At 34.0% G+C, this 26,300-nt stretch overlaps 1 protein-coding gene across 1 annotated transcript in view; it reads right to left on the reverse strand.

Moving 5' to 3' along the window:
- Positions 1-26,300, reverse strand: part of DPY19L2 (dpy-19 like 2) — an 87,207-nt gene that overhangs the window by 50,474 nt on the left and 10,433 nt on the right. Inside the window, exons 5-9 of the mRNA XM_060019786.1 lie at positions 19,265-19,385; positions 16,506-16,599; positions 11,787-11,844; positions 9,979-10,070; positions 7,630-7,729 (exon numbers count right to left, since the gene is read on the reverse strand). Coding sequence (XP_059875769.1) covers positions 7,630-7,729; positions 9,979-10,070; positions 11,787-11,844; positions 16,506-16,599; positions 19,265-19,385 — 465 coding nt within the window. The remainder of the gene's footprint in view (positions 1-7,629; positions 7,730-9,978; positions 10,071-11,786; positions 11,845-16,505; positions 16,600-19,264; positions 19,386-26,300) is intronic.

Consider the following 26,300-nt stretch of genomic DNA (forward strand, 5'->3'; position numbering starts at 1 on the left):
TATCATGTTCTTTGATCAGAAGACACAATATTTTAAAGATCTTAAAAGTTTTTATTTACTGCAATCACACTTATTGTCAAACTGAAAAGGAAAGGAATACAGTATGTATATAAATTTGGGGATGGGGCAAGTCTAAAATATAGGTTTTAAGAGAGACTGTGAGAAAGTGTGTCCAGCTCATTTAATAAAATAACTATAGTTGTTAAAAGTTCATAAATTTACTTTGTGAAGAAAATTAATCTTGACACTAATTATGAAAAATGTATCATACAGATTCTTATATAGAAAAGCAATTAGGTAATACAGTAGACTCAATTAATTATGGTTTTACAAAAGGTATAGAAGTATGCTTTAAATGCTTATTTCTTTTATTAATGCTTCATGAAAACTGAAGGTATTTTAGTAAGGAAATAAGACAACACACCCAAGTGTGTGGCCTTCAACAGAAAAGAGTTGAAAGACCCTAGAGATGCAGCAAAAATAAATTGGAAAGTGTTGGTGCTCTGAAGTAGGCCGACTTGATTTTAACTTAATCTCTGAGCCTCAGTGTCTTCATCTGTAATCGTAAATTAATAATACCCATGTGCCTGGACTCCTTGAGGATTAAATAAACTATAATACTGAAGTCTGGTATATGTTACTCTCTCTTTCCCTCCTCCCATAGACCAATACCATTAGGATATGCAGATCTAGACCCCCCTTCTTAAACATCATATTTACACTTCTGCTAAAAAAAAAACCTTCACAGGAGAAAATTATACTTAATAGCTGGACTGTTGCTATTTGAACTGCTGGTTGAAAAGAAATCCCTCTCATTGAGATACAAGCAGCAGAGCCAACATTCTGTTGTGAAAATGTAGAAAACTGACTTCTATTCTTGCCTCCTTTCATCATACTTCTCAAGATAAGTAGTTCTGAGGATAGGGCAAAATTTGTTTCCATGAAACAATAAAGAGTTTTTAATCTGTTCAAATGCTTGGACCAATTTTGTTCCTGAAATCAGAAATGAGTACAGGCATTTAAAATAAATTTTAAATAAAACTGTGTATAAGGAATGAAACTATAAATCCCTTCTGTAAGCTAATTCTTGATTCCCTGTTAGTTTACACATATAGAATCAACTATATTTTAACCACTGTGGCCACAATAAACATTGTCAAACTAATAGAAAGAAATCAACCTGTAGACTGAGTTTAACAACAAGATGCAAGGTCAGACAAAGCTTTCAGAAAGAGAAGCTGACATTTATAGTAAGAGTAGCTGCTTCTACATCCAGAAGAAGAAACATCAACTCCCCTTGGAAAAAAACATTTTGGTGACCTTTTAGGTTTTGTAGATCGAAGACTCTTCTTGAACAAAAGGTTTATTTGACTTGCCAAAAAACTGTCCTTTCTCAGCCCCTTGGTGTGTGAAATTTGATGTTCAGTAAAGACAAAGGTACTGGAAAAAAGTTTCATAAGCAGCTATGAGTCTCCTGGTGGAAAACCTTTCTGAGACTCACCAATACTTGAACATCTCCAAAAAACTAATATAATCCTAATTTGGCAAGACAGAACCCCAAGGAACTTGAGAAACAAACACACTGTGTGGATGATAGAATTCTGAACTTGTGAGCTCACTCACAAGAACTGTACACCAGAACTGCAGTCTTTTTTTAGGAGAAGCCTAGTTCTACAGACAGCATTTAGCTGATGCTGAAATTCCTTATGACTCAACTCAGCTATCTCAGCACTGCAGGCGTGCTATGAGACATTTACAAGAAAGAAAATGGTGCCACTCGTAAGTAAAAGCACACAGTCCAGGCCAATTTTAGTGTGAAGCACTTGGCATCTATGGCTGTTAGGAGTTTTCTATCTTCAATAAGGTGAATTTGAGTTCTTGACATCAGTGCAACCCAGGGGGTTTTAAGTGCACACTTGGCCTCTGGTTCATTCAGAAAGCTGTAGGACAGGAAACAGGACTTGTCAGCAGGACAGATTCAGATATTTCTCTTCAGTGGGAGCTCTCAAAGAAGTCTTCATGGTAGCCTCACCCCAGGTGACAACTCAGGAGCAAAGAAAGAAGATGCACATCACATAAATGCAGAAGCCACTCTGGCTTAGAAGATCCATAACCCATGGAAACTTCTGCAAGGGAAATGACACTTAAGAGAGTCACTTTACTTCAGGAAGCCCAAAGTCAAGGCATCCCCCTCAGGAAGAACTTAGCTCACTTACAATTTCTTCCTCTCGGATGCAATTAGGCAATCACCAAGCAACTTGCCTAGTAACATCATGGTCACACAACACTAGCAGGTTCCTAAGGGAAGAGAGCTAGAAGGTTAACTGAGGGTCAAATTCCATGCAGAAGGGGTAAGTTTTGCTAAACAGCAGTGTGGTGGCTTTGACTGTGTACCCAGATTTCTGAATCCTCCAGATACAAGTAGTCTCATTTCTGGCTTCAACAGTGAGGCAAAAACATCTAGTCCTGGTATTTGGCCCAAATAAATAGCCGATGGGCTTATCGTTGGAAGAGAAACTCCAGGGTAGGAAGAAAATAATCTTCTTATAAGCAAGATGAGGTCATGGAGTCACATTAATTTAAAAATTAAAAGAGATATGGCTTTATACATACCCAAGCAAAGAATCAGTTATATAAAGAAAGAATATGAAATTGACAACCAGTTTTGTATAGATATATTGATACTATCTCTTCCAGAAATAATCTGCATCTCTATCACTTCTGATTTTATAACCTCCTTTCTGCAACTACCCCTGTTACTGTGCTTGGTCATAACAATCTCTCCTACATGAATGGGAATTCTCTAATAAAATATAAGAAAACAGAGCATATTATAAATTAAAATCCAGTTACTGAATAAGTAAGTCACAATTTCTCAGTTTCTTAAGAATGATAATGCTTTAAGGTCTTCTCACTCCAAATATTCTAGATTTCTACAACTGTTGCTTGTAACTTTTTTCCTTTAAAATATAGCCAGTCCTTGAGTCCTTCAGCCCCATTTCTCAGACAATATGTGCAAGAGACGTGAACTAATCTTAACTTTAATCTGTGAAAAATATAATCAAGAATAAAAGCCTTAGAACACTCCCAGAAAAATAACATTGAATTATCTTCACGTTAGTATTAAAAAAAAAAAAAACAGAAGCAAACAAAACTTTATACGTTAATTCAGAAAACTAAAAGCTGGGAGTTACGTCAGCATCATGGCAGCATAAGGTGTCCTGCTTTTCTGCCTCCCCCTTTTAACAACTAAAATTTGGCATCCACTCATGAACAAAAGTGCCTCTGTGGAAGTTGTGGGATCCAGCACCATATGCCAAGGGTCCCGGAAGGAGTCTTGCCCACCTATGTATCTGGTAATAAGCAGACAGTACAGTTCCTCAGTACAGGCTGTGGAATAAGCAGGAGCCAGTGAACTAATCCCAGCTCTTCTCAGCTATGGTTGAAGAAAATCTGGATACTGCTGACTTGGGCAGACACCCACAGACAAGAGAGCCCTGTAGAATCCAGTCTTCCTGAGGAGAGGCTCAAGCACTTCATTGGAGCAAAAATATATATGAGTTTGGATGCACTAGAGAGAGTAAGAGGAACTTTGTCAACACCACCCTATCCCCAAGGTGGCACAGTGAGAGCCTGAACTAGCCAGTGGCAACCTCTCCCATGGGGGAAAAGGAGAATGATGAGTGTGTGCCTGGCATCCCCAGCTATGCAGGACATTGCTGGAAAAAACAATTTCTTTCCCACAGCACTCAGAGCTCTGCGGTGCGACCTCCATGACTGGGGCAGGTAGGAGATTGAGAAAGAGGCAAATAAGAATATCAGAGGGCATTGAAAGGATGCAGTTCCTTCTGGTTGTGCTCAGGACTCTGGCAGGAAACCTGCCTACCAGCTGCTGAGAAAACCACCCAAGGATCCCTCCACTTGGCCTGCAGGCACTCTTGAAACCTCCTGAGTGTTAAACTCACACCTCTCCCGACTCTGCAGCTGGCTCCTTTTTCATGTTCCTTAGTGTGGCAGTAAGAGTGAGTTCTAGTAGATAAGGAGCTCATGTGAAAAAGAGGCCAGGGTCTGTGGGCCTGTCTAGAAAAGACATACAAGCTTAATAATTCTGCCACAGAGGGAGCAATAAGCATGAAGCAGGTGTATCCATATAAGGTCAGAGAAAACCCCAGATATAAGCAGGATGAATGAAGAATATATCCCACCTGAAGGCAACCTGAAATGCAAAAACTGCAACACAAAACTTCAAGGAACATGAAAAATCAAGGAAACATGAATAAGAATAACATGAAATATCACCAAAAAATCTCAATAGTCCTCCAGTAACCAAACTCTAACAGAATTCTACGATTTACCTGATAAAGAATTCAGAATAGCTGTTTTGTGGAAACTCGATGAGGTACAAGAAAATACAGAAATACAATTCAATGAAATCAGGATAAAAATACATGAAAAACATGAGAAGATTAACAAAGAGATAAAAATGATTAAAAGAATAAAACAAATTCTGGAACTGAAGAATTCAATGAATGAAATGAAAACTGCAATAGAGTATCAACATCAGAACAGACCAAACAGAGGACAGAACAGTGAGTTAGATAGGAACTTTGAAATACGCTGTCAGAGGAGAAAGAAGAAGAAAGAATGAAAAAGAGTGAAGAAAGTCTATGTGATTTATATGAAAATATCAAATGATCAAATAAGAGAATCACCGGAGTTCTATGAAAAGAGAGGGAGAAAGGACAGAAAGTTTATTTAAAGAAATAATAGCTGAGAACTTCCAAACCTATGAAGAGATTTGGACATGCAAGTTCACAAAGCTAATAAATCACCCCATTACTGTAATTGAAAAATACCTTCCCTAAGATACACTATAATGAAACTTAAAAATCAAAGACAGAGAGAATCCTAAAAGCAGCAAAAAAAAAAAAGGACTGTAACATATAAGGAACCCCCATTACTCTATCAACTACAGTAATCAAAACAGTATGGTACAGGAATAAAGACTAATATACACAGCAATGGAACAGATTGAGTGACCATAAGTAAACCCATGCATATACTGTCAATTAATATTTGACAAGGAAGCCAAGAATACTTAGGGGGAAAAATAATGTCTTCAATAAATGGTGTCAGGAAAACTGGATATTTACATGAAATTGGACTTCTATCTTACACCACTCACAAAAATTAACTTAAAATGGATTAAAGACTTAAATATAAGACCTGATGCCATAAAACCCCTAGAAGAAAACTTAGGGAATAAGCTCCTTGACCCTCATCATGGCAATGATTTTTTGGATTGTAACACCAAAAGCACAAGCAACAAAAGCAAAAACCAACAAGTGAGACTACATCAAACTATTGATAAAAAGCTTCTGCACAACATAGGAAACAATCAACAAAATGAAAAGGAAACCTATGCAACGGGAGAAAATATTTGCAGATCATCTATTAGGTGAAATCTTAATATCCAAAATGTATAAAGAACTCATACAACTCAATAACGAAAAAAAAACTGATTAAAAAATGGGTAGAGGAACAATAAATATTTTTCAAAAGAATACATCCAAATGGCCAACAGGTACATGAAAAGACACCCAATATCACTAATCATCAGGGAAATAAAATCAAATCCACAGTAAGATATCCCTCCATATCTATTAGAAAGGTTATCATCAAGAAGACAAAAGAAAACAAATGTTGGTGAGGATGTGGAGGAAAGGGAACCCTTGTGCACTGTTAGTGGGAATGTAAATAAATTGGTGGAGCCACTATGAAAAACACTATGGAGGTTTCTCAAAAAATTTAAAATACCGCTACCACATGATCCAGCAATCCCACTTCTGGGTACATATTCCAAAGGAAATGAAAACAGAATATTGAAGAGATATCTACACATCTATGTTTACTGAAGCATTATGCACAATAGCCAAGGTATGGAAACAACCTAAGTGTCCATCAACAGATGAATGGATAAAGAAGACATGCTACACACACACATATATATATGTATATATATATAAATATATATATATATATATATATATATATATATATATATATATATAAATCCTGCCATTTGTGACAACACAGATGGACCTTGAAGGCATTATGCTAAGTGAGATAAGTCAGACAAAGACAAATACTTTATTATATCACTTGTATGTGGAATCTAAAAAAGCCAAACTTGTAAAAACAGAGAGTAGAATGGTGATTAACAGGGGCTTGGGGGTGGGGGAATTAGAGAGATGTTGGACAAAGTATACAAACTTGCAACTAGAAGATGAATAAGTTCTGCAGTTCTAATGCATAGCATAGTTATTATAGTCAATACTGTATCATATAATTCAAAGTTGCTAAGAAACTAGATCTTAAACGTTCTCACCACAAGAATGAAATAATAATTATGTGACTTGATAGAGGTGTTAAATAACACTATGGTGTTAATCAGGGGATAATCATATTGCAATATAATAATGTATTGATACATCGTATATCTTAAACTTACAAAATGTTAATTACATCTCAAAAAAAAGAAACAACAAGAAGTAAAAGTATAGTATAATTTTTGAATGGATAGAAAATCATTAAGGCAATATCAAAATTACCGAAGGAGCTAAATTAATACATTTCCTTGCCAGGAAATGATGCACATTAGAAATCTATTCTACTATGTTGGCATATGCAAATAATGAAAACCACAGAAATTCTGTGTTAGTTATAGACCAAATATAAGGAAGTAAGGCAGAGGGAATACTCTTAACATGCTTTAAACATGCAGCATCAATTAAGTTGTGGTTATAACTTCATTCTTTGTAGACAATTGGCAGCACAAGGATTCTTGGCAGAATTTCTCACTGCCAATAAAGAACATCATTACATATTATCAGTGTTTGTTAGTTAGGTGGAAAGGAGTTCTAAAGAAAAATCATAGTAGGAAATTTCATCCAAATTGACCTTTTACTCTCTGCTTCCCCAGCTCAGTTTCTTGCTATTAGTTACTTAGTTGTTTGAAGAAACAGGATATGGCCTCAATTCACTGAATAATACCATGATTAAAGCTCTGAGAAATGGTGTCCAGTAAGATTCTGCTCTTCAGACAGAACAGCCAACATTTAGCTGGATTAGAAGCAGAAATCCCCTACCATGAAGAATCGAAGTGGCCCTTACCATGTTGCGCAGCTTGGCACCTAAAATGATTCCTCAGACAAAAGGAAAATCTACAGGAAGGTTTACAGAGATCATCTCAAATACCAACAGGAAAAATTATGGATTAAAATAAGAGGAAAAAGTCTTTTGCAGGTTTAATATCTGCCTAACTAACAAACACATTAACAGAAGGTAGATTTATATGATTAAAAAAAAAACACATGTATATAAACTTTATAATTATTCCATATTTTGAAAATCTATTAGGGCACAAATATAATCACATTTAAAATTTCTCTGTAATGAAAAAGAATATAAAAAAAGAACGTATATATGTGTATAACTGAGTCACTTTGCTGTACAGCAGAAATTAGCACAATATTGTAAATCAACTATACTTCAATAAAAATTTTTTTTCCTATGGAAACAAGCAAGCACATCTTGCATTCAACTTAAATTAGTTTAAAATCATCTTACCTGTGTAAAAAGTATAAACTGAGCAAATTGCCAGGGAAGCATAAAAGCAACATTGGAAAGGCACAGTGCAATAAAATGCTTTTTACTATTGTTCGATGTCCTTAATGGAGAGAATTGACACCAGTAAGTTTTACTATAAAAGTAGCCTATCATTAAACTGAATGACTAGTTGCAAAATGCTAAAATCTATTGATCCCCTTACCTTTGATGTTAGACAACAAAATATAGTTAACTTTTAAAAGCTCATTAAGAAGAACTTAAAATATTTGGGTTATAAAAATGTTTATAATAAAACAAACAAAATTAGAGCTTTAAATAAAGTATTGTATCTAGTTTATCAGTAGGTATCTTAAACATATAGCACAGGGAATTCAAGTCATTATTTTGTAAACTTTTAATGGAGTATATAATCTGTAAAAATAATGAATCACTATTCTGTATACCTGAAACTAATAAAATATTGTAAATCAACTATATTCAACTAAAAATTTATTTTTCTTTAACTATGCATGACATTAGAAATTTAATACTCCAGCAAGAATGTCAGAAAGTAGAATCTGAACTGACCTTGCATACCTCGAGATATTTATACTACATGAGCAGCAATAACTTTCATATACCACCGCTTTTATGTTTCAAAAAGCAATGAAGAAAAGTATAAGTGCTGGTGAAATAATAAGCTAACGACTATGAGAAAAATCTAAAGAGATTTTAAACAATGACTTTAAAGAAATAATTCTGGAATACAGTTAAACTAATGCATATTGAAGTTTAAACCGTCCATTCTGCAATCATGAGATTTATCAGTAACCAATACCTTTTACCACACAGATTTTATTACCTTTTAGAATATGAAAAAAAGAAATGCACGTATTTTGTGTAAATTATAAAACTGTAACTCTTCTTTTTATAAAGGTTGTATTGGATTTCCATAAATTCTTGTACTGTGGTATATACATTTTCAAAAGCAAAATTTTTAATGATCATATTGTTTAATAATATTATCATAAAATATATTCACTAAGTACTCAGTTATATTTATAAAATAAAAATTACTTTTGGCTAAGGAATGGAGTATAACACATGCACTCAAGGATACAATTCTAAATGTTCTAATTAACATATTTAATTCCATGAACTCTCTGATTGGTTAGACTAATATCACTTCAAAAAATAAAAATGGAAAATAAACCATCTTTCTAGAAATTTAACTGGGAATGAGTGGGGATAAACAGGCAGCTTCCTCTACCATAATCTTTGAGAGAAGATAAGGTTTAGAGCAAAGATATAGAAATCGGGATAAGGATCAGATTCCCAAATCCATATTCAATCCAAAAATAAACTTTCATGTAGGTTAACAAACCACAAGGTAGTCTGCACCTTTCTAGAGGTTGGTAGTCACGCCAGTATGCCTTTATTTACCTTCCTTAAGCTAACATATAAGGGCCTTAAATGTCTACATGGCAGTGTGCTAAGTGCTCCATGGTTAAAGAGATAAATGTGGCACGGTCTCTGTTTCCAGTGGCATTTTAATACATTAAGTGTATGTTTAGACATTTGTGTATGTATGCTTTATTAACAAATTTACAGTTTTAAGAAAGAAAGAAGACATGTACACAAATGATCTTAATATAGGCAAAATCTGATGGGTACTAGTAAGTGAACTACGAGTTTCTCTGGGAGTTTGGAGGGGACAGTGATCACTCTCTCAATAAGAGATCTCATGAACATTCTATGAACCTATCTCTATGGTAAAGTTATTTATAGTATTCTACTATTTATGTTTTTGTTGTTGTTCCTCAGACTTTTAAAATTTCTGAAAGGCTTATAAAATTAATCCCAACCAAAAAATGTGTCCAGGAAAAACAGTTGAGATGAAACTTTGGCTGAGTTTCTAGAAACATCTGTAGTTCTGATATAGTCATAAACATATGAATATAGATACTCCTTATCTATCCAACCTAGCATTTCCCAAATTTATTTGTGCATAGAACACTTTTTTTTTTATGCTTCATCAAAACCATAGGATGGACAACAATGAGTCAGAGTACATAAGCATTGAGGGAAAAAAGTAATACTTTCTCAAAAACCTTTGCATCTTTACCAAATATATATGAACACATACATATTGGTTTATTAAAACATAACAGTTATGTAAAACCTGTAGCCTAGACTCTTAAGTGGAAAACGATTTTTTACATAGCAATTTTAGATTCTTTTTAAACTGGACACACTATTTTTGAAGTAATTTTTTAAAATAGAGTCCAAATTTAGTAATTATAACGATAGGTTGAAGTAATTTTGAGAAACTTACAATTTAGCTAGTTTTGTTTTATAAATAAAAATTACCTGAGAATCACAGTTAAGATGTACATCTGAAGTACAAGAAATGGATATGAAAAACTTTCCCGGAGAGGTGGTGTCCACATCACCCGAGTAGCCTGAAATCAATAAAATGCTTACCTCACTCTATGTTCCATTGCAATAAACACAATTAATTTAAAAAATCATGGGTGGGCTGGTTTTAGTAATTTTAATACTAGGCTCATTTATTTCTGGATACCTGGTATAGCTCCTCAGTTTTTGGAGTTCTCTTACAGCACATAGCCATTAGGTAGAGAGCCATTAACTAGCAAGTCCAGAAACAAGTGAAAGATAGATCAGGCCAAACGTAAGGACACTCGAAGGACAAACAAGATGATAGGGTTAGGAGCAGTGAGAATTCTGGGAAAGACAAACCAGATCCACATTCCAGCTCTTCAGTGATGACCCTGGGCAACCCAGGGCTTTGGGATTTATACATGCTCAGAAAAATATCTAAACAAATGTCACCTAGGGCATTCACAAACACCAAATGTTTACACATGACAAGTTTAATGTGTATAGACACTCACTACAAGTAATTAAGACTGTCTCTGAATTTGTGAAATATACCTTTGAAAGAGTTAACTATAAATTTCTAAAAACAACTAGAAGTATTTGGGATTCACTGATATGATGTATACAATGAAAGTATTAATTAAATTTTCATATAGACTTTAAAACTATTTCCAAAACATATGGGTGGGAATATTATAAAATTTTATATCAAGAATTCTGAAATTCTAGAAAGAATCTAAACTCTTACAACTTTGCAAGAGTCTTAAAATTTATTGCTCTTCTTCCAGGAAACCAAAACCGTAAACCTCGGAAGGTGAGTTACGGTATGTATAAGAAGGTCAACTCATAGTGTCAGTCATCTGGCATACTCAAAGAAAAGGTCTTGTGTTTATACTAATACACTGGTGACTGACAATGTATTTGTTTGCTTTAAGTTAATATATTTAAGATACTTACGTATAATTTTTATGATTCCCTTGTCTAACTGATTTTTTAAAATTAACCAAGTATCTACCTTTCCCAATAGTAATGGATAGAGACTTCCACCCTATATAATCTGTGCCATAACATACTACATATTTTGCTTCCAAAAACTAGCAGTCAGATTCTTCCACTTTTCTTGGCCATATCCTCAGCATCTAACACAGACTCTGGCACACGTTTTGTACTTGATATTTTGTTGAATGAATCTATCATATTCTAAGTAAGTTTCCATGAACTCTTTTTAGGTGGACCATGTCTTATTGGGCTGAGTTAGTAAGTTAATTTGTATTTTGAATTCAGCATTTTGTGTAATTAAAAAGGCAGCATGATGTAACAGAAAGAAGTAAGGTTTTAGAGCCAGAAAGATGTAGAAGAGGAAACCCAGCTTCATCATGGTGTGAATGTGGAATCTTGAGTACGTAACTTATCCTCTCCAAATTTCAATTTCATATCTTCTACTGTGAGGATAACAGCCACCTCCCTAAAAATTTTGGTGGGAGTGAGATAATGTACATAAAGTGCCTAAACTCAACTAATATAGTACTCCCTTTTTCTATAAAATATACGTAACATATATACATTCTAAAACCAGGCAAGATAGCTCACACCATAAATTCTAATTATTATGTAAAAATGTGGATCAACATGATTAAAACATCAACTTACAACACAAGGTTCTTTAAAATACTGTCAAATCCTAAGTAATATACAATTAAATACTGTTTTGATGAATAAGTTTCCTTGTTCCTATGCCACCCCTTCTATTTGTACAAATTATTTTCTAGAAAACAAACCTCTCCATGGTTGAAAAAGTAGCATAATACTGTAATTAGACCTCCAAGTTGAGTCCCACTGTAAAGAAAAATGTATACAATCAAAATTCATGTAAAACATAGTGAGTTTTTCACAAAATTATCTTAGATTTTTAAAATGTCATAGTACTAAACCATATAAAATAACAGTAAAAATTTCAGAAGTACCCATGTAGTTGATGTTTTATTCTTGAATGTAAAAGCATACAAAGTGTACGTACAAAGTAATCTGAATGTCATTAATTTTATATTTAAAATATTTTCTATGTAAAATATTATATGTGAACATAAAATAATTTTTAACGAACAGGCCAGCACTTTAGAGTTTATACTGTATTCTTTGAATATTCTGAGTGGAGGCAAATTTTTGTCATTCCAAATTGGATTTCAGTGACTGAGAGATGAAGAGTCTAACAGTTTCATTTAGCGGTAACTGAACCATCTAAACTACTGCAAATATTCTTTTGTTGAGTCCCAAGAAACAACAATGTAGAATACAAAACTGAGATCAAGGATGGCTGATTATTATCAAAGATTAAAAACCACTTCTTAAAGTTGCCTTTTCTTTAAAGTATTGTTCATCATTATATACACAGCTTCAGACTCGGAAGACAATAAATATTGGTTGAATGATTGAAAAAAGGAAAGAATGAGTTTAACAAAACAAGCAGAGGAAAGCCAATGGGAAGTAATTTACCTTTAACAGTTTTCACTAAGGGAAGTTCAAAGGACGCACATCAGAAAAGAAGAAATTGAAAGGAGGAAGGTGTGAGAAGCAAGAACAAATGCTGCATATAGAAACCAGGAACATGTGGATAAATCTAAGGAAGATTTGACAACAAAAAATAACAGTGATGACTGCTGTGGAGGGGTACTAGAAGTACTAAATTATGGTAATAATTACAAGATGCTAGGGGCTATTTTGAAGTAAAGTGTTCTGAAATTCCTTGTACTGATCAAAAAGAAGAGGAAAGATATCAATTAATTTTAGACTTGATCAAGTTAGATATGCATGTTAACATTTTATCATTAACAACCAAAAGAATAGAAATGGAATATCTACCTTCCAAGTTAGTGCCAGTGCGGAAGGGTGGCCAAGGTAAGAAATAGAAAAATTTCCCCAAATCCCTATTTCTTTTGTTTCTCATATTCTCATATGCCATAGTTTCTAATCTCCTCACAGTTTTGGTGACACTTTTATAGCCAACATATGTTATATCTACATATCCTTCTTAAAGACTGGAGCCCAGTAATGTATTTGATATTCTAGAACTGTGTAACCAATTTAGAGAAGACTTTCACCTTTTGGGTAGCTCTCCCAATGAAAAGTACTAACTTTTAAAATGTCTTAGTCTCGTGTAACATTTTCCATATTTGAAAAAAGCATAATAAATAAACTATTTTTTAAACTAGAACAATTTAAAGCCTGTTAACATAATCTAAAAGTCATCCTTTCCCTCAAAATACTGATGAGCTTATGTATTTTTCCTATCTGACACACATATAGAAAAGTACATAAAAATTTCTAGATAGCTTATAGAACACTTATAAAGTGGATATTCTTGTAACTACCATGTATCATTGAAACAGAAAACTGATCACACCCTGAGACCTCACTTGCCACCTCTTAAGACAGCCACTATCCTGAGTTTTGTGATTACCAATATAACTGCTTCTATATACATATCATACTATCATTTAATCTGTGTTTAAACTTTATACAAATATAAGTATGCAGTATTTTTAAATTTTGTGCATGCTGTGCATTTTGTGCATGTTGATTCATTCAACATTTGTAAGACTTTTCCACATTGATGTTTGTAGCTATAGTTCATTATCATTGTTGTACAGTATTTCACTGTATTAATAAACCTACAATGTGTACACTTCTCTGCTGAAGGACACTTAAGTTGTTTCTAGTTTGGAGCTAGTACAAACAATGCTGCTATGTTCTTGTATATATTTTCTGGTGTACATAAAAGAGTTTCTTAGGCATATTTACTTTAAATTGGAATTGCTGAGTTATAAGGTACCTGTATTTTCAAATTACTAGATAATGCACACCATTTTTCCAAAATAGCTGTACTAATTTATATATCCACCCACCAGGGTTAAAAGTTGCCTTTGTAAATCTAGTAGGTGTGAAATGGTATCTCATTGTGGTTTAAATTAGTCTTTTCGCCATAATTAATGATGGTGGTCAATTTTACATGTTTATTGGCAATCTGGAATTCTTCTGGGAAATGTCTATTCATAAATATTTTGTCCAATTTTCAGTTGGGTGGTCTATCTTCTTAGTCTTTGTCTATCCCCTAGAATATAAATTCCATGAGGACAGGGATTGTTTGTTTTGTTTTCCTAGCACCTAGAATAGTGCTCCCAGTCACAGTAGGCATTCAATAAATATTTGTCTAATTAATGAATGTAAGTCTGGATACCACATTGCATACATGCTTTGCAGTATCTTTTCCCAGCTTGTGGCTTATCTTTTCATTCTATTATATCTTGAGGAACTTAAATTCTTTTCATCAAATTTATCAGTTTTTTTCTTCATGGCTGGACTTTTGTACCTTGTTTAAGAAATCCTTTCTTACCCCCAAGTTACTGATGATAATCTTCTATATAACATTTTAAACATTTTATAATTTTGTCTATCACATTTGAGTTTTTAATCCAACTAGTATTTGTTTTTTATAAGTTCTGACTCTGCTCTGTTCCATATGATCTCCCCATTATTTCAGCACCATTTATTGAGAAGCCTATCCTTGCTCACTGATCTGTAATATCCACTTTGTCATATACCAGGTGTATATCAATGTACATTTCTGCTTCTGGGTTCTACTTTATTCCAGTGATCTACTTGTCTATCTCTATGCCAATATCACATTGTCTTATTTACATTAGTTTTATAATATAGAAATAATTAATGAAGCAAGTTCTCACATTTCCTTCAGGATTGTCTCAACTATTTTAGGCCCTGTGCATTTCTGAATAATTTTAAAATCAGCTTATCAAGGCCAACAATTTTATCAAGATCACAATTTTTCACTGATTCTGTGCTAGGATTTTTATGCTGAAAACTTCCAAAACCAAGGGGTATATATGTATTAATCTCTATAGAAACATAAACCTTATGAAAACTCAGTAATTGTTGAAAGATTAAATCTAGATTTTTCACTTTTAATGTTGCACAGTTCAAGAATAACATTGTAAAGAAATCTGATGATTCAGTTAAAAATGTATTCTGTTGTCAAAAACAAAATCTGACAGAAGTGTTTTAAATAATATGGATGCTTATTATATCATTCAACAAGAAAATAAAAGATAAGTGTCTGTTGGCATTGGTTCAGCAGCAGAAGGATGTTAAGGCAGACATATGAGGGCTTCCCTGGTGGCGCAGTGGTTGAGGGTTCACCTGCCAATGCAGGAGACAGGGGTTCGTGCCCCGGTCCGGGAGGATCCCACATGCCGCGGAGCAGCTGGGCCCGTGAGCCATGGCTGTTGAGCCTGCGCGTCCAGAGCCTGTGCTCCGCAACAGGAGAAGCCACAACAGTGAGAGGTCGCGTACCACAAAAAACAAAAACAAAAACAATAAAACAAGTATGGTTTATGGCTAATATGTAAGTGAAAGATTCTCAAAAGACTATAGAATCTTCAGAAAGCACAGGAATAGAAGAACTGCAGGGTTTGTGAGAGGCCCACATACCGCAAAAAAAAAAAAAAGGCAGACATATGTGCTATGTTTATGGCCTTTTCCTCATGATCACAAAATGACTGCAATAGCTCCAGGTATCACATCCAGGTAAAAGCAGGAAAATAACAGAAAAGCGGCAGCTGAATCTAACCTTTTGTTAGAAAGGCAAATGCTTTCCTGGTGTAACCAAGTCTGATTTCACTTTCTTTTTCACCAGAAAAGCTAGCTCATATGGCTCTCCCAACATGCAATGGAGAGTGGGAAGCAGAATACACAATGGTCATAGTTAACTTCAACCTATCACCTGAAATTGGGCACCCTGCTACCCCAAACAAAATTGTGGTGCTGTTATCAAGAAAGATAGGCTATCAAATGTAAGTGTATGCTACAAGTGATATACATTTTCTTTTACTGCTTTCTTAATTTCACATGGACAGAGATGAAAATTAGAAATATTAATACTTTGCTACTAATGCCAACCAAAGATCCCCTCTAATGTTATAATTATTTTACACATGATCTAGAGGTATTTTCATTAAAATCTTTGTTCAGGAATCTTAATAAGCTTAAAAAATACCCCCATAAGGATAAAAGACAGGCCTTTAAGATATTGTTTTAGTGACAGCTCTAGCTTTTGGCTGCATATTTGGCTCAGCTTCTGAAAAAAATAAAATCTAAAGGTTTCCTACTATTAGTCAATTAATCTTGTTATTTATCCTTTTAATTATTTATTTATTTTTGTACGCGGGCCTCTCACTGTTGTGTCCTCTCCCGTTGCGGAGCACAGGCTCTGGACACACAGGCTCAGCGGCCATGGCTCACGGGCCCAGCCACTCCACGCCATGTGGGATCCTCCCGGACCGGGGCACGAACCCGTGTCCCCTGCACTGGCAGGCGGACTCTCAACCACTGCGCCACCAGGGAAGCCCTATCCTTTTAATTTAATCAACAAATGTCAGAAAGTCCTTATTATCCCACTGAAAGATCTTTTAATACAGTAGTCTTACCTCAAGTATGCACCATATATGAAGAACAATCCCATCATTATTCCATTTAAAATAAAAATCACACCAACATAAAAGCAAGCAGGGTCTCCCAATCCTTTAAAAAGACACGGATTATTCAGTATTTAATGAATAAATTACTATACAGTAATTGGGCATAATTATCTCAATGCTTTGTAATCAAGAGCTAGTGAATTTGCTGAAAGCTTTGCTGCTCAGACTGCTGCTCTATTTAATAGTTACATTAGCACTTTCCCCATCCATGAGGCATTATTAGTTACATTTATACTTTTCCCTATTGAAGTGTTGTTATAGTGTAATGATTAGTTGGTGCTTCATTTTATTTAGGTGATGCTGCTATTGTTCCGTATCTAGAACTGTCTGTAGAGCCATTTGATAAATTACAAGCGAAAATCCATTGCATTAATTTTATCTTCTGCTAGGCTCTAGGATGAGTAAAATACGGCCCCTGACTTCAAGGAGCAGCTTTAGTCTGTATGGGATAAATTAATCCATTATCATGTATAGCCAGGACCTTAATACTTAATATATCCTGTGTATAAGACAATACATATATATATATATATATATTAACACACACACATAATCTACTAGGTACTTTGCAATCATCATCTCACATAATACTCAGAACAAATCTTTGAAATTACTTGGTATGAAAATACGTTTTTTAATGGTTGAGAAAACAACACAGAAAACTTAAGTAACTTGTCAAAAGTTATTTAGCTGTAACTGGTGGAGCCAGGATCTAAAGGCTGGCCCTTCTGATTTCTTCTTCTTCTCTGATCATTCCTTTTCAGTCTGTCCTAGTAACTTCTCATCCTTTTACACCACCCCCCTTCAATGTTGGACCACCTTAGGCTCTGTCATATACCTTCTTCTTTTCTCAGTCTGTATATTCTCCTTAAAGAAATTCTTCCAGTTCCATGGTTCCAATTATCATCTATATACAGATGACTCCAAGTGTACCTTCAGATGAGAACTTTCTTCTTATTTCTATAGGTATGTATATGCAGGTAGCCTCTTGACATCTACACTTTGGGGTTTCTCAGGTACCTCGAATTAATAGCAATTCAAACCTGCTACTTTTAAAAATGTTTCTTACCACTTTGAATGGAGGGACTCAATTAAGCCAGAAACCCAACAGTGTTACATAAATTCATTCTCCTTCCCCTTCCCCATCAAACAATTACCAAATCTTGTCGTTTCTCCTTCCAGCTATCTCTCAAATCCATTCATTTTCCAGTTACCTTTCCTGCAATCACTTGCTGAGAGCAAAATAGTTTCCTACCTGGCCTCACTGAATTCACTTTTGTCCTTTACTAGTGTCTTTTCCATGTAACTGCCAAAATTGTGTTTTGAAAATAAAAATCTGTCAAAAGTCTTCAATGAATACACATAAAATCCTTAACTAGTAAATGGTCCTTCATTATCGGACCCTTGCTTACATTCTAAGCATCATTTCACACCATGTTTTCTTCTCTATCTCTCTCCTCTAGGAAATCTAGCTTTCTTTCAGTTCTCCCTTGCCTCAGGACTTTGGAAAATTATGGTTCCTATTCTTGAAACACTTCTCCTAACCTCAGCAATCTTATTTTCCTATTTGTAACATCCACCACAGTTGTAACCGCTAACATCCCTCTTATGTTGCAAACTCTATGAGGGTAAGGCCCCATGTTTACCCAGTTTATCTTGGGGTCCCAAGTGCCAACACTAACCTATAACTTAGTGGCAACTTAATAAATACCATATATGTACATATATAAGGTGATTTTTTCTCATCCCTCAGAAAAGTTTATACCTTATAAGCTGGTTCAGGCAGTCGCTCAATTCCTTTAGTTTGTACAAAAAAAAAAAAAAAACAGTCTAATTGCCCTCAAATATCTTCTACCAATGCTGCTTTAGACCATGGTTATAAAGACCATCTGAGGGAATCAGTAAAAATGTAAGGGAAACATGGCAATACAAATTTAGGATATATTCTGAGAACTGAATGTTACTATACACAAGTCAACAAAAATATATTTATAAAACATAATGTTCTAGAGAATATGAAGAAATAAAGAAAAAACAACTATGTGTTATGCAAGTAGATACATGTGATTTCAAATAAGAGTTTCAAGGAACAGCATCATGCTAAGATTGTAACAGTGCTAAACTGCAAACATCTTAAATGGAAGTGACAATCACAGATCCTGGAAAACTGTTAGATGATTCGAAAAGCAGTTCTTTGACAAAGATACTGATGTAGAAGATGTATACGAAGAGTTTGATTAGAACTATTCATGGACTGTGAGAGCACAAAAACAGCAGAATTTCTAAAGTAATCTATTACATATCTGATTTTTAAATATTTATGCATAACTAAATTTTTACATTAACTATTTATGTTAACTATTACAGGTAGAACTGTGACTATTTAATCTACATCCCCCAAATTTATATATTCAAGCCACCCCAGAGCTTTTTTTGTACCTTCTGAAATGGAGGAATGACTTATAATCAGTGTGGCCTTACACTGGAGCATATTAATACTCAAATTAAATTCCAAATTAACACTCTTATTAGCAAGTACATTGTCTTCTCAGAAAATTAAAGGGTAAATACACTTTTAGGTGAATCAGTTCTAGACTGTTTTTAAAGAAAAAAATCACAGTAGTTTATAGTAATTCTTAAAGGAGTCATAACATTACGTTTATGTAAACATTAATGACAATACAACAGCATTTTAGGAAGAAACATGCCTTCACAGCTTTGAACTTCATTTAGAGGTTCTACTCTGGTCACATTCCAGCAGGTCTTTGTTTCCAGCCCAAATAAATTCATTATTCCCATAAATGTGCGATACCAGAAGGCTATAATCACCTACAAAAGATAAAATCAAAAAGATAATGAAGAAAAATTCAATATCTTCTTAATAATAATTTTTCCAAAATACCATTTTATGATGGTTGCCTTTAACATTATAAACTTTGATGAATTTATTTAAATCATTTCATGTGGGAAACAATCATTTAAAATTTTATACACACACACTATCAACTAAAGTTATGTATTACTGAGTAATGCACATCTACAAAATTTATGTTGTGATCAACATCTCTGTAATATACTCTTGTAATCAACTCTAACATAATTAATAGTAGCTGTAAAATAAAGCATGAAGTACATAATTATGATAATTAATAGCAAAATACAAAGATTTACAGAAGTATTTTGTAACACTTCCCTTAGGTCCTTGAACTTATTTTCTTCATAGTCTAAAAACCAACTCATAGTCTATAAAACCAACTGCACATGGAATAACAGCTCCTGTGCCCATTAAAACTCTGACCAAGCAGATTTAATTAACCAGTACTTCCCAACCTGATATCTACTTTAAAAAGTTTAGGGCTTCCCTGGTGGCGCAGTGGTTGAGAATCTGCCTGCCAATGCAGGGGACACAGGTTTGAGCCCTGGTCTGGGAAGATCCCACATGCCACGGAGCAACTAGGTCCGTGAGCCACAACTACTGAGCCTGCGGCGTCTGGAGCCTGTGCTCCGCAACAGGAGAGGCCGCGACAGTGAGAGGCCCGCGCACCGCGATGAAGAGTGGCCCCCGCTCGCCGCAACTAGAGAAAGCCCTCGCACGGAAACGAAGACCCAACACAGCCAAAAATAAATAAATAAATATTAAAAAAAAAAAAAAGTTTAAAGACAAGGGAAAATAGCAACAAAAAAATTACAGACAAAATGCTCATGCCTGGGAGATTTTTTAATAAATAATTTTATAGATTTGGGAAAAATAATGCAAAATCATTGGGGAAAAAAGTTAAAAAAAAGTAAAGAGGAGTTCAAAGGGAAACTAAAAATAACCTAGAACTAACTACTTTTACTATTTTGGTGACCATCCTTCCAGTCTCTCCCTAGGCATAAGAAACATGTAGCTAGAGTTATTCATTATGTAATATTATGTATTATAAGATGTTAATGTAATATACATCACTAAACAATGTCATAAACATCTTTTCATATATAATATTATTTACGATTTTATCACTTAATTTTATAAGATGACATTCTGTTTAAACTTATAACTTCTATTCTTGTGTATTTTTCATACATGTACAAAAAATTTCCACATTAAATGTATGTGCAAATTCTAGAATTATACTCCTTTCTGAGATGTTGTTTAATATAGTAGAAAAGCATGACTTTGAAGTCAAAATAGAACAAAAAATTCTGACTCTACAAGGTGTGGTTTCTACACTGTGAAGTAATCCTTCAACCTCTGAACCTCAGTCACCTCATCTGTTAAATGAGGTTAATATCAATAATAACCATCTTACAAGAGTGATTGGAGATTAGAGCTTATATATATAAGTACTGGCATATAGTAAGCATTAAATGCTTTTGTCTTTACAAAATACATTGTTTCAAACTTACACTTTTAGGTGAGAAATTAATTTCATCTTTAGATGAGAAATTAATCTTGTGAACACAAAGTATGGACATTTACTTCAACACTTAAGTACTATATAAGGTCGCAAGCAAATGTAAATCTGCATATTGTATCTATGCAATATGAAAATAAGACTGGACGAGTCCTTGTTGCCTGTCATTTACATGCTTTCAAGTTTTGAAAACAAATGAACTACATTACCATGATTACTTTTTCAAAGCATCAAAGAAGCTGAAAACTGCAAATTATTCAATAAATATTTTTAATAAGTAAAAAGAAAAAAATTAGCTAATGTTTTAGAGACCATACTGTTTGAAACTAGTGGAAGAAGAAACAGAGATGTAACGACAAAAAGTTCCAAAAGTAATCAAAAACTAAAAATAATACTTAACAAACACTGGAAAAAATGGGCCTAGTCTAATAAGCTAAGTCCTTATCTTATATACACAGAGTAAGTGAATGTTAACTAAAGTTGAAGATTCAACAAATAGTTTTTTTTTTCTTTTTGATTTTTCCATTTACACTAGAATTAGACAGATAATCATTAGAGGAAATATGGTCAGACTGCCTTTGAAAAGTAAGCCGGGATATAGAGAAAGCTGCTGCAGAAAACTGCTTCTTTCATCTTAGATCTTAGGTAGGTCTATACTATACAATTGTTACTACTACAAATTACATTGAAAAGTACTTATAGAAATTAAAAGAAAAAAAGAAAGAAATTTGGGAAACCCTTAAGTACTCTGAAATTAAATAACAATATTTAAGTATCCAATGGATCAAAGGAGAAATCATATGGGAAATTAGAAAATCACTTAAACTAAATGAAAATGAAAAAAAAGTCAACATTTAAATAATGTAAATTTCCTATTCCTACAAGTACAACTAGAACTCCTGTGAATAATATAAATCAAACACAAGAAGACCCTTAAAGGTAGAGAAAAGAGGCAAACTAGATAGGAATGTCAGGGCCCAAGGAATGACATGGTAATAGGTTCCCTGGACTTTCCCTTTGCTTTATTTTCTCAGGTTTGGAGTTAAAGATATTTTGATACTTGATACCAAAACCAACGAAGAAAGTACCAAAAAATTAAACCACATACTAATACCCCTTATAAAGACAGACGTAACAAACCCTAACAAAATATTAGTAAATAGATTTCAGCAATATACTAAAATAATTATATGCCATGATCAGATGGGGTTTATTCCAGGGATGCAAGACTATTTCAGTATGAAAAAATGAATGTACTCCATCATATTAATGGAACAAAGAAGATAAATTCCATGATCATATCAATTGGTGCAGAAAAAGCATTAGAAAAAATTCAATACCCATTCTGATAAGAACTTACAGAAAAAACTAGGAATAAGAGAGGAACTACCTCAATCTTATAAAGGTCATGTGCAAAAAAACTTACAGCTAACTTTATACTTAATGGTTTGAGACTGAATGCTTTTTCCCTAAGATCAAGAATGAGGCCTGGGGCTTCCCTGGTGGCGCAGTGGTTGAGAGTCCGCCTGCCGATGCAGGGGACACGGGTTCATGCCCCGGTCCAGGAAGATCCCACATGCCGCGGAGTGGCTGGGCCCGTGAGCCATGGCTGCTGAGCCTGTGCGTCCGGAGCCTGTGCTCCACAATGGGAGAGGCCACTACAGTGAGAGGCCCGTGTACCAAAAAAAAAAAAAAAAAAGAATGAGGTCTAGATGTCCACATTCACCAGTCTTAATAAACATAGTACTGAAAGTTCTAGCCAGTGCAATAGGTAAATAAGAGAAATAACAGACATACAGATTAAAAGAAAAAATAATACTCTATTTGCATATTAAATGCCTCAATATGTAGAAAAATCCCAACATATGTGTAAAAAAAAAATACTCCTAGAACTAATAATTGAATTCAGCAAGATTGCAGGGTAAAAGATAAATATACCAAAAAAAATCAACTGTATTTCCATGTAACAATGAACATGTGGGCATCAATATTAAAAATATAATCCCCTTTATCATCATTTAAAAAAACATGAAATACTTAGGCGTATATTTATCAAAACACATACAAGACTCGTATGCTGAAAACTACACAATGCTTTTGAAAGAAACCAAAGAATACCTAAATAAACAAGCGACACACCATGTTCATGAATTAGAAGACTCAATAGCAAAGAGGTCAGTTCTCCTCAAATTTATTTACATGTTTAATGTAATTCTTATTAAAGTATCAATAGAATTAGATATAGAAAACATTATTGTTAAATACACATTAAAAGGCACATGAACTAGCTAAACCAATTTTGAAAAAGAATGAAGTGAGAGAAATCAGTTTACCTAATCCAAGACTTACTGTATAGGTACATTAAATCAAGACTATATGGTACTGGCAGAGGGATAGACACATAAATCAATGGAAGAGAGAAGGGAACCCAGAAATAAACCCATAGAAATATGCCTAATTTATTGTCACATAGGTGCAAAAGCAATTCAATGAAGAAAAGATAGCCCTTTCAACAAGTGGTATGGAAACTACTGGACATCCATAGGTAAAAAACAACAACAACATAACCTTTACCCAAGTCTCACGTCTCACGTCACATAAAGAAATTAATTCAAAATGAAATGGATCACAGATAGAATTCGAATTGCTTTTAGAAAAAAACGTAGAAAATATTTAGCATCTAGGGCTAGGCAAAGAATTCTTAGACTTGACACCAAAAGCACAATCCACAAGAAGAAAAATTGCTAAACTGGACTCCATTAAAATTTAAAAATTGTCTTATGCAAAAGACTCTACTTAAGAGGATGAAAAAACAAGGTATAGACCGGGAGAAAATATTTGCAAACCACATACCTGGCAAAGAAGTAGTACCTAGAATATATAAAGAACATCCTAAGATTCAACATTAAAAAAAAAAAACCAATTAGAAAATTAGCAAAAGACATGAAGACACATTTCACTGAAGAGGGTATATAGCTAGCTAATAAACACAAAAAAGGAGCGTTCAACAACATTAGTCATTAGGGAAATGCACATTAAAACCACAATGATAAATCACTACATTCTGATAAATCAGAATCATTAAAATAAAAAGTAGTGACAACACCAAATGCTGGAGACCCTGTGGAGAAAGTGAATCACTTATACATTCCTGGTAGAAATGTAAAATTGCATAACCACTCTGGAAAACAGTTTGGCAGTTTCTTATGGTTTGTTCCTTTTTTATTGCTGAATTGTATTCCTGGTATGAGTGTACCACAGTTTCTTTAACCATTCACATGTCAAAGGACATCTGTGTTGTTTGCAGTTTTGTGCTACAATGTATAAAGCTACAATAAATGTGTATAGGTTTTTGTGTGAATATAAATTTTAATTTCTCTGGGATAAATGTCCTGGAGTACAACTGCTGGATTATATGGTTTACATCTGTAATTTAAAAACTGGAAATAATTTAATATCCATAATAGGGAAATATACAAATAATTTTGGAATTCATAAAATGGTTGAAATTAAAGAAAAATAAATATGTACATATATTTTCAAAAATTCCAAAATAAAATACTGAGGAAAAAGTTGTAGAGTGATATGTTCAGTATGAGAACACTTATGTGAAATTACAAAAACACATAAAACAATCCTTGAAAAAAGAACTGGATGGATATACACATCAAATTCACGATAATGATGCTTGTGAGAATGGGAAAGGAACAAACTTAACTGGGAAGCAGAACAAAGATGACTTTAACTGTATTTATAATGCTTTATTTTAAAATATCAGAAGCAAAAATGATAAAAGAATAGCACTTATTTATTGTAGGTGGTTGACCACACATATTTGCACATTATTCTCTAGCTTCTGCAATTTTAAACATTTAAAATCAAAATAATAATTTTTAAAAGCTATAAAATATGAAGAAAGAAATAAAAAGCTAGACTTTTTAACTTATCTGCTGGATTCTGAGATAACTCAAAAGTAGTTCTTACCATGCTGTCAAGTCAGCATTTATCTTCAGAGTTCACAAACTGAATCTACTATTTTTTTTCTTCTTTTTTCCAATTTCTAGAATTTGAAGACTATCATAAAGTTCATACTTTTTTTAGTATTGGGAAGTATTCATAGATTTCTAGCTATATAACTAAATAAATCTTGCCTTATTAATGTATCCCCAAGGTCACTATTCTACTCGTCACTGTCATTGTCCCTTCATGTGATCAGTATACCCATCTACACGGTCTCTAAAGCCAACAGATGCAACGGCCAAAGGATTAATCTCCAAAATATACAAACAGTTCATGCAGCTCAATATTAAAAAACTAACAACCCAATCAAAAAAATGGGCTGGAGGCCTAAACAGACATTTCTCCAAAGAAGACATACAGATGGCCAACAAACACATGAAAAAATGCTCAACATCACTAATTATTAGAAAATGCAAATCAAAACTACAATGAGATATCACCTCACACCAGTCAGAATGGGCATCATCAAAAAATCTACAAACAATAAATGCTGGAGAAGGTGTGGAGAAAAGGGAACCCTCTTGCACTGTTGGTGGGAATGTAAATTGATACAGCCACTGTGGAGAACAGTATGGAGGCTCCTTAAGAAACTAAAAATAGAACTACCATATGACCCAGCAATCTCACTACTGGGCATATACCCTGAGAAAACCGTAATTCAAAAAGAGTCATGCACCACAATGCTCACTGCAGCACTATTTACAATAGTCAGGACGTGGAAGCAACCTAGGTATCCATCGACAGATGAATGGATAAAGAAGATGTGGTACATGTGTACAATGGAATATTACTCAGCCATAAAAAGGAACGAATTGGGTCATTTGTAGAGACATGGATGGATCTAGAGACTGTCATACAGAGTGAAGCAAGTCAGAGAGAGAAAAACGAATATTGTATATTAACGCATATATGTGGAATCTGAAAATATTGGTATAGACAATCTTATTTACAAAGCAGAAAAAGAGACACAGATGTAGAGGACAAATGTATGGAGACCAAGGGGGAAAAGGGTGGGTGGGATGAATTGGGAGGTTGGGACTGATATATATACTATCGATACTATGTATAAAATAGATAACTAATGAGAACCTACTGTATAGCATAGGGAACTCTATGCAGTGCTATGTGGTGACCTAAATGGGAAGGAAATCCGAAAAAGAAGGGATACATGTATACGTATAGCTGACTCACTTTGCTGTACAGTAGAAACTAATACAACATTGTAAAGCAACTATACTCCAATAAAAACTTTTTAAAAAGAAGCTATTGTACTTATATTTGTATCTATTTTGCTTTTGCCCTGATGTTACTTTTATCAAATCATTCA

The sequence above is a fragment of the Delphinus delphis genome, chromosome 9 (assembly GCF_949987515.2).
Source record: "Delphinus delphis chromosome 9, mDelDel1.2, whole genome shotgun sequence".
Lineage (NCBI taxonomy): Eukaryota > Metazoa > Chordata > Mammalia > Artiodactyla > Delphinidae > Delphinus > Delphinus delphis.